This window comes from Ranitomeya imitator, chromosome 3 (genome assembly GCF_032444005.1).
Source record: "Ranitomeya imitator isolate aRanImi1 chromosome 3, aRanImi1.pri, whole genome shotgun sequence".
NCBI lineage: Eukaryota > Metazoa > Chordata > Amphibia > Anura > Dendrobatidae > Ranitomeya > Ranitomeya imitator.
The window spans coordinates 830479529-830489769 of NC_091284.1; the positions used below are offsets into that span (position 1 = coordinate 830479529).

General features: G+C 47.8%; 1 protein-coding gene across 2 annotated transcripts; it reads left to right on the forward strand.

The window, feature by feature from the left end:
- Positions 1-891: 891 nt before the first annotated feature.
- KCNE3 (potassium voltage-gated channel subfamily E regulatory subunit 3) lies at positions 892-9330 on the forward strand. 2 transcript variants are annotated; one of them, XM_069759470.1, is made up of 3 exons: positions 892-1078; positions 4716-4857; positions 8281-9330. In XM_069759470.1, exon 3 carries the CDS (start codon positions 8338-8340, stop codon positions 8626-8628), a length of 291 nt encoding a protein of 96 aa, XP_069615571.1. In that variant the 5' UTR covers positions 892-1078; positions 4716-4857; positions 8281-8337; the 3' UTR covers positions 8629-9330. The 2 variants fall into 2 exon arrangements, with proteins under 2 accessions (XP_069615571.1, XP_069615570.1); XM_069759469.1 differs by lacking the exon at positions 4716-4857 and having other exon boundaries at positions 897-1078.
- Positions 9331-10241: the final 911 nt, after the last annotated feature.

Here is a 10241-nt window from a genome sequence, read left to right on the forward strand (position 1 = left end):
GTGAGCTCCCTCTAGTGGTGACTGTATAAATCTGTATGCAGTGAGCTCCCTCTAGTGGTCGATATATAAATCTGTATGCAGTGAGCTCCCTCTAGTGGTGACTGTATAAATCTGTATGCAGTGAGCTCCCTCTAGTGGTGACTGTATAAATCTGTATGTAGTGAGCTCCCTCTAGTGGTGACTGTATAAATCTGTATGTAGTGAGCTCCCCTAGTGGTGACTGTATAATCTGTATGCAGTGAGCTCCCTCTAGTGGTGACTGTATAAATCTGTATGTAGTGAGCTCCCTCTAGTGGTGACTGTATAAATCTGTATGTAGTGAGCTCCCTCTAGTGGTGACTGTATAAATCTGTATGTAGTGAGCTCCCCCTAGTGGTGGCTGTATAAATCAGTATGCAGTGAGCTCCCCCTTGTGGTGACTGTATAAATCTGTATGCAGTGAGCTCCCTCTAGTGGTGAATGTAAACAGTCAAAGTAATTGGGGGAAACTCTCCAATGCCGGCCATATCAGCCGTATATAGTAGTCAGAGCATTGGCTCCTCAGAGATCGCCAAGAAAGTGAAAATAAATGAGGCATGTGGTAGTCACTTTTGGAACAATGTTGGCGGCACAAGAAGCGGTTATTTACATTTGGGTGTCAGTGTGTTGTTATTATTATTATTATTATATTACTGCAGCAGTCTGTATTCCGCATACACAGGCACACTGCACAGGAGACTATTTCTGTATTCCGGGGAGACACCGGGTTTCGGATCCCTCCCCGCGGTGTTTTTGGATTTGTTCGTCAGTTAATGGCAGCGATCGCTTTTATCCCATTATTTTGGGATGTTACAATGTAAACAGTCCCCCCCTTATGTTTAGGAGGAAGTGTCCCTGAAGAGAGCGCTGTCAGTGTAGAGAGGGGCGGTGCGGCTGAGAGAGCGCAGGAGGGGCAGGGAGGAGAGGAGCGCACACTCAGGTGGAGCGCTCACATGAAGCCTCAGCTCCGGGGGGCGCAGAAGTCCACATCTGATCAGACCCAGGGACATCACACAAGGATCCGCCATCTGGAGCCTCCTCAGGATGAGAAGACATCAAAGTAAGAGAGCTGTGATGGAGGGGCGCCTTCCTACAGCGCAGGGGGCTCAGAGCACTAATAGTGACTATGGGAGGGCGCTGCGACTTATACACGTGGGTCCACACTGCTCACTATGGGGGTTTACGCTATTATCCATCAGTCGCTGGAATGAGGGCTCTTATCATAGTCATGTCAGGGCCATCAAAAAATGGCTAAAACCAGCATTCTTCTCAGTAGGTGTTGCTGGGACGTGTAGTTGCCAGAACTTCTTTTTGTGTTGCAGGTTATATCTGTTCCTAGTAAGGCTGGCTGACAACTGATAAGCTCCTGGTGCAGGGTTGTCAGCAGTTCTTATCTAAGTCCTCCACCATTCAGGACTCCGGGAAAGCTGGGTGGCAGCCCCTCTGGTGGTACATGTGGTGCTCACATTGGCTATCGCCCAGATTACCCTTGGTCTTCTCGGGGAGGTGCGGGGGTCCGCTGCGTTATCTCCGGGGCGGCGTTGCTCATATTTGGTCGTGGTATTTCGCTGTTTTTCTGGAGTCTGTAAATGTTTTGTCCTCCGGCGTCTTGTAATAAGCCGGAGAAATCCTGAGCTCAAGTATCAGCCTGGAGGAGGAGAGCGGTCACCGCGTGGACCTGTGGCCACTTGTAGAGTAACCGCACACCCGGCAGTAATTACCCTAATTATGTACTGTCCGTACAATGGGGGGTCAGAGAGGGGGTCACGGGGGCACTACTGCTGGCTGGGGGCGAAGAGGACACGTGTGCCCTAAAACAGGCATGTGCTGAGCCCCTCATGTCCTCCTGTGCTCATGGTCCCCAAAACACTAGAAAAATCACAAGGTTCCAACATCTGATGGCCCACAGCTCCTCACGTCTGCCAACTCCTCACCCTGCTCCTAGCACCTCTGCTCTTCACATCTTATTCACCTCTACCAGCTCCTTACCTCTCAGCTCTTCTAGCTCCTCACCTCTCCCAGCTCCCCATCTCTTCCAGGTCCTCACCTCTCCCAGCTCCTCATTTCTTCCTGCTCCTCTCCCAGCTCCTCATCACTTTCAGCTCCTCATCTCTTCCAGCTCCTCGCCTCTCCCAGCTCCTCATTTATCTCTACTCCTCAGCTCTTCTCCCAGCTCCTCACCTCTCAGCTCTTCTCTCAGCTCCTCACCTCTCAGCTCTTCTCCCAGCTCCACATCTCTCAGCTCTTCTCCCAGCTCCTCAGCTCTTCTCCCAGCTCCACATTACTTCCAGCTCCCCATCTCTCAGCTCTTCTCCCAGCTCCACATTACTTCCAGCTCCCCATCTCTCAGCTCTTCTCCCAGCTCCACACCTCTTAGTTTTTCTCGCAGCTCATCACTTCCAGCTCCCCATCTCTTCCAGTCCTCACCTCTCAGCTCCTCACCTCTCCTTATTCCTTATGTTACTCACCTCTTCCAGCTCATTACTTCTAGCTCCTCACTTCTCCCAGCTCCTCATTTTGTCCTTCTCCTCACCTCTCTCAGTTCTTCCCCTTTCCCAGCTCCTCATCTCTCAGCTCTTTTCCCAGCTCCTCATCACTTCCAACTACCCACCTCTTCCAGCTCCTCACCTCTCCCAGCTCCTCACCTCTCCCAGCTCCTCACCTCTCCCAGCTCCTCACTTTTCGGCTCTTCTAGCTCATCACCTCTCCTTATTCCTCACCTCTTCCAGCTCATTACTTCCAGCTCCTCACCTTTACCAGCTCTTCACCTCTCAGCTCTTCTAGCTTCTCACCTCTCTTTATTCCTCACGTTCCTCACCTCGTCCAATTCATTACTTACAGCTCCTTGCCTCTCCATGCTCCTCACCTCTGGGCTCTTCTCTCAGCTTCTTAACTTTCAGCTCTTTTCCCTGTTCCTCACCTTTTCCAGCTCATTACTTCTCAGTGCCTCCTCTTCCCTACCTCCTCACCTTTAGCTCCTCAACTCTCTGCTCCTCACTTCTCCCAGCTCCATACCTCTCATCGGTCCTCATTTCTTCTAGCTCCTCACCTTTTCAAGTGCCTCACCTCACCCTGCTCCTCACCCCTCCATGCTCCTTATGTTTCCAAGCTGGAAACTTCCCCAGCTACCTATGTCTCTGCTCCTCATTTCCCCTAGATGGACTGTGGACATTTATCTCAGCTTCTCCCTCCTGCCATCTCAGTTCTGGCTGCTCCTCACTGCTCCCCCAGCCCCTTAACCCTTTAAGAGCTTCTCCCAGCACCTCGCTCTTCCACATTTCTTGTATCCCTGAGCTCCTCACCTCTGATAGCTCCTATGTTCTCCCAAGTCTTCCAGGCTCTCTAATCCTCTCCTCTCCCAGCTCCTCACTACTTCTAGTTCTCTGCCAGATAGAACATCTCCAAGCTCCTGGATTACACTAAACATCAGCAGACATCTCTAAGACCGACATCTTCCAGTGTGTGTGTCCTCTCCCTGTCCAGGCGGTCGTTCCTCACATCCTCTAGATTGCCACATTTATGTCCAGTGCAGACAATGCTCTGTGAGCTCAAAGCCTGGACCCCAGGCTGATACATTGTATCAAACTCTCAGAGTTGTTTGCAGCTCACAGAGCATAGGAGAGGAAAGTCTTAGAACTTCAGAGATATTAAAGTTTTATTGTTTTTTTACATCAATCTGGTAACTAGTAACATCTCCGGACTGGAGGATCACCAGTATAACACTGGGACCAGCGAGGCAGCCGCACTGGCACAGTGATGAGTGACACCACCGGAATAACAATGGGGCAAGTTTCTTCCTGGGGTTTTCAGGATGTGACTCCACAGGCGCAGTTTTCTTTGAGTTGATCGGAAGCAGCAGCAGGTGCTTCTCTTACCATCCATTGTTTCCAGCGGATGAATCTCTGGTCTCACAGCCAGCGACTGGTACAATAGCTGATGTGCCCCCTGTGTGCTGCCCCCGATTAGCATTGTCATCTAGCTTCTTCAATGGTCAATATCATGGAGACCCCCCTCGTATATGACTTCTACATGATCTCATGAGGTTTTACAAGGGTTGACTGAAGTCTATGAAATGGCATCATCAGATCATGTGAATATCTGAATCTTGGTCATTTGTGGCATCTCCGGCCGCCATCACTTCCCCTTCACTGCCTGCAGGAAATCTACAAATACAAATCCCTGCAGTCATCAAAAAATCAGGGCGGAGGGGAGAGGAGGGAGATGGAGCTGCAACTTCTCTCTTTCTGGGTGAGACTGCTGCTGTGAGAGGGGAGGGAGAGTGGCCGGTGGAGGGATCTGATTGCACACATATCAGCCTTTACACCAAACCGAGGAAAACCCACAAAGTCAGTAATAACTTGGAAATGTAAGTTTACGGAAACCATCAGAGGGAAGGAAAACAGCTCAGAATCTGCACCTCATCGATAATGGCAGGGACACTAGATAATAGCAAACAACTGGGCTCTAGACTTGCGGATGTTAGGAGAAGTAGTCATGGCGGTCCGACAATCCTATAGAGTCGAGAGCATTGTCAGACAGCCATGACTACTTCTCTGGCCGAGCCTTCTTGGACCCTTCACTTTTGACTATTTTACATTAGATGGACAGAATATTCGGAGGAATGCGGCCGCCCTTTATTCCGACCGCCACCTCTGCGCTGCAGAGTCATCCTCCCGGACTCATCTTCCTGTTTTTAGCAGTGACGCAGGGTAACGGCACAGACGGACGAGGGACAGGGGCTTCGTTCTAAGAAAAACATTGTGTCATCAGAGAGCAGGGAATCTGCTTAGTAATGCTGGGAACTGAGGACACGAGGAATCTACAAGAGAAAGGTGGCAGGTAACATGGGCCACGGACCGTTCCCCAAACTCGGAAACCTCTTCCCACCACTCTGCTGCCATCCAGTCAATCACCATCTTTCTGTACAAACATTGACTCCTGGATGTTACTATTCCTCTAGAAGGGCTGTGCTCCTACATGCTGATGGTCTCCAATCATCACAGGCAGTAACACATCGTGTAAGAACAAAAGAATCGCACGACCTGGGTCCATTGTCCACATCGTGGGTCCATTATCCACATTGTCAGTCCATGGCCGCTGGTCCAGAGCTCGGCAAACTTCCGACAGCCCCAATCACCAATGCCTCTTCTGATGTCATGCGTGTATTCTTCTGCAGTGATGACATCACACCAGAGCTACTCATAAGAATAGGCATTGGAGGAGGTTCACTGGGCTACAGCCTGCCAGCCACAGACTACTGACGTGGCCACCGAGCCGAGGTTCTGCAAATCTTTTGGCACAACTTTATTCTATCTACACAGGGAATGGTAACATCTAGTTCTGACTCCAGGGCTTCATAGACTTTTCTATAGACTCGTCAGGGGAAGTCACAGCTCCTCTATCACCCAGAGACTCACACGAGGCGTCTTCAAGGATTGTAGACGCTCAATGTCCTTGTCTTCTGCATCCAGCCCAGGCCTTCATCACCATTTCAGACCCTGCAGAATAAATACCAACCACCTAAACTATTGCAGCCCCCAGACCTGAACCTCTAAATTAATATTTACTCCAGTCCAGACCTTCATACAAAATACCATTGGTCTGTCCACTGTCTCTAACATCATGTCCTCCCTCTCTCCTAAATTGAGTATCTCCAAAACTGAACTCCTCGTGTTTCCTCCCTCTACCAACCAACTTATGCCCGATACTGCAATTACCCTGGGTAGTTCCACCATTACTCCCCAGCAGCGCTAGCTGCCTTGGGATCATATTTGACACAGAACTTTCCTTTATTCCCTATATCCGATAACTCACCCGATCGTGTCGTCTGCATCTTAACAACATCTCCAGAATCTGACCTTTTCTCTCCTTTGAAACTGCAAAAATTCTTACTGTCGCCCTTATTCATTCTCATCTGGACTATTGCGACTCTCTACTGACTGGACTTTCTCCTCTCCAATCTGTTCTGAATGCGGCAGTCAGGGTCATATTTCTGTCCAGCTGCTACAACGATGCCTTCTCCCTGTGCCAGTCATTACACTAGTTACCCATCTGCTACAGAATACAATACAAACTTATTACGCCCACTCACAAAACTCTCCACATTTCTGCACCACTCTATATCTCCACCCTCATCTATTCCTATCACCCCACCAGCGCTCCCCATTCTGCTACTGATCTAAGACTAACATCCTCACTAGTCCGAACCTCCCACTTCTGTCTCCAAGACTCCTCTCATGCTGCAGCAGTTAACTGGAATGCGCTATCCCGATCAATCTGATTACTACCTAGCCCCCACATTTCTAATCGTGCTCTAAACACACATCTCTTTAGACAAGCCTATCTGCTCACTCTTCCCTCTTCCACTCTCCTAAATTTTCCTCAGAATCTGGTCCCTCTGTCTCCACACCCTCCATGCACCCAATAGCACTTAGTGACTGTGTACAGTTAGGTCCACATATATTTGGACAGAGACAACATTTTTCTAATTTTGGTTATAGACATTACCACAATGAATTGTAAACAAAACAATTCAGATGCAGTTGAAGTTCAGACTTTCAGCTTTCATTTGAGGGGATCCACATTAAAATTGGATGAAGGGTTTAGGAGTTTCAGCTCCTTAACATGTGCCACCTTGTTTTTAAAGGGACCAAAAGTAATTGGACAGATTCAATCATTTTAAATAAAATGTTCATTTTTAGTACTTGATTGAAAACCCTTTGTTGGCAATGACTGCCTGAAGTCTTGAACTCATGGACATCACCAGACGCTGTGTTTCCTCCTTTTTGATGCTCGGCCTTCACTGCGGTGGTTTTCAGTTGCTGTTTGTTTGTGGCCTTTCTGTCTGAAGTTTAGTCTTTAACAAGTGAAATGCTGCTCAATTGGGTTGAGATCAGGTGACTGACTTGGCCATTCCAGAATATTCCACTTCTTTGCTTTAATAAACTCCTGGGTTGCTTTGGCTTTATGTTTTGGGTCATTGTCCATCTGTAGTATGAAACAACGACCAATCACTTTTGCTGCATTTGGCTGGATCTGAGCACACAGTATGGCGGCTCTGAAGATGTCAGAATTCATTCGGCTGCTTCTGTCCTGTGTCACATCATCAATAAACACTAGTGACCAGTGCCACTGGCAGCCATGCATGCCCGCGCCATCACACTGCCTCCGCCGGGTTTATGCATGCCCGCGCCATCACACTGCCTCCGCCGGGTGTTACAGATGATGTGCTATGCTTTGGATCATGAGCTGGACCACGCCTTCACCATACTTTTCTCTTTCCACCATTCTGGTAGACGTTGATCTTGGTTTCATCTGTCCATAGAATGTTCTTCCAGAACTGTGCGGCTTTTTTAGATGTTTTTTAGCCTTTTTCTTCTTGATGCTTATGAGTGGCTGCACCGTGCAGTGAACCCTCTGTAGTTACTTTCATGCAGTCTTCTCTTTATGGTAGATTTGGATATTGATACGCCGACCTCCTGGAGAGTGTTGGTCACTTGGTCGGCTGTTGTGAAGGGGTTTCTCTTCACCATGGAGATTATTCTGTGATCATCCACCATTGTTGTCTTCCGTGGGCACCCAGGTCTTTTTGCATTGATGAGTTCACCAGTGCTTTCTTTCTTTCTCAGGATGGACCAAACTGTAGATTTTCCCACTCCTAATATTGTAGGAATTTCTCGGATGGGTTGTTTCTGTTTTCGCAGCTTAAGGATGGCTTGTTTCACCTGCATGGAGAGCTCCTTTACCGCATGTTTACTTCACAGCAAAATCTTCCAAATGCAGCACCGCACCTCAAATCAACTCCAGGCCTTTTATCTGCTTAATTGAGAATGACATAACGAAGGGATTGCCCACACCTGTCCATGAAATAGCCTTGGAGTCAATTGTCCAATTACTTTTGGTTCCTTTAAAAACAGGGTTGCACATGTTAAGGAGCTGAAACTCCTAAACCCTTTATCCAATGTTAATGTGGATACCCTCAAATGAAAACTGAAAGTCTGAACTTCAACTGCATCTGAATTGTTTTGTTTAAAATTCATTGTGGTAATGTCTATAACAAAAATTAGAAAAATGTTGTCTCTGTCCAAATATATATGGACCTAACTGTATGTTTCATGCTGCCCATACCTTTCATATATAAAAAAATGCACTAAAAAATGTCCATTCGGAGGAGTCATATACTTTATCTTCTAGTATTCTGTGTTCTGACGATATTGAATAAAGTAGATTTGAATGACCAATAATATTCCGTCTCCGTTTTAGGCTTCTGTATCTTCAGCCTGTGACGAGTCATCTCTAACCGTCCATAACCCAAACACTATGGAGACAGCAAGACCGATGGAAAAACTCCTAGACAACCTTCATTCTGTTCTACAAGCCATAAACAAGACCCTGAACAATCCTCCGTGTCAACTGGATACAGAGTTAAACCAGACGACCTCCAAACTCAACCGGGACGATAACGCCTACATCTTCATCATCTTCGTCATGTTCCTCTTTGCTGTGACTGTGGGGAGTTTAATCCTTGGGTATACGAGGTCCAAGAACGTGGACAAACGTAGTGACCCCTACCACGTGTACATCAAAAACAGCCGCGTGTCCGTCATATGATGGGAGGTCAGAGATGGCGCTTATGTGTCCGGACCTTCCTGAAGGTCATGAGTTTGGTCTATGGTGGTGGCACAGCTTGTGTGCTTCCTTTCAGTGCCACCACTAAGGTATCTACAGCCATGACCAACACCAGAAAGAGTAGACTGACCTGTCCATGAGGGTTCTTATGGGTTGGACATCTTGATGTTAGGTTTTTACAACCACCATTGTGCAGAATGTAGAACTAATGTCCATGAGAATGAAATGTTGTACTTTGGTCAAATTTCTTATGTCTACTATGATGACACTTGGAGTTTGAAGAACATTTTGGTACTTTGACTTGTCCCGAGACTTCTCCCGGGGGCCTATTGCACCTTAGTTGTTATGCACTTCAGGATTAATAACTGGACCACAATCTCCTTAGTCTTCCTCATGGAGTGAACTCTCAGAGGTAGGAAGCCATGGATATGACATTCTCATACCTCAGGACACACACTGGAGCCAGAGGCGACATACCTCAAAGACGACAGTGTCTGGAGAACAAGACTTTAGAGGGACCAAGATGAAGACAGATTGATGTTTACCTTTGCTGCCAGGGAATGAATGGTCTATTGAGCGGAGACAAGTCCTAACTTGAATTCTATTGTATAAGTTATAATGTGCTGGATGCGGAGATCGCGCCTCCGTGATTACATGAAATAAAAGTGGGATTTTATTTTAGAACGTCTTCTGTCCTTCAGTTTCCATTCTGTTTGTAGTTACGGGGTCAGAACAGGTCCATGATGTACAGGAGACCATCTGTCTCGACTTCAGAACTTCTGCTGTGGCCATGTGTGTCCACCTACAGTTGAGGGCATAGAGGTCATTACAGGCTAACATTCTTTCCAATGCCTTAGGTTGGGAGACAGTGACCTCAGCCTCAGGTGAAGGATCTGGCATCACAAGGAGAGGACTTCATTTTGATCTCTACTTACAGTCATTCTCTTTAAAGTGTTTTTTTCACCTTGGATAGTGATCAGGTGGTTTGGGGTTAATAAAAAGGCTATTCTTTGATCCCTGGTGGTCTAGGTGGTGAAGAGCTTAGGGACAGAATCCTTCATAGTTTGGGACAGTTAAGCAATTAGTTTTAGGGTCTCGGGTCATTTAGGGAAGAAAAGGCGTTAATATCATCGTTGGTGGTTTGGGGACCAATCTCAGGATTCCTGGTGATTCACTGAGAAGGTTAAACTGACTGTTCAGCATATGACATTAATGACCTCAGGAAAGACCATCCAGATCAGGTCGGTGGGGGTCCGGCACCACCAAACATCAGCTGTTTTCAGCACCAGCAGATCTATAGGACAGGATCAGAGCAGCAGGTCTTGGCAATGACCACGACACAACGTACGGGCGGCGCCGGGCCAACTCCGTTCGGTTTTCATCCAGCGACCAACGAGCTGAGAGCATCTGATCGGTGGAGGGCCGGGGGTCAGACCCCAATGTGATACCGGTGACAGAAGGACGGATTGTCATTATCAAATGCCTGGAAAAGATTCACAATCCATGGTGGCTTGGGGCAACTCAGCGGTCAGTGGTAGGATCCCTGGTGGTCTGCAGCAGGATCCCTGGTGGTCTGCGGCAGGATCCCTGGTGGT

Coding starts and splice junctions, on each gene's coding strand:
- KCNE3 (XM_069759470.1), top strand. CDS start 8,338: ATGGAGACAGCAAGACCGATGGAAAAACTCCTAGACAACCTTCATTCT.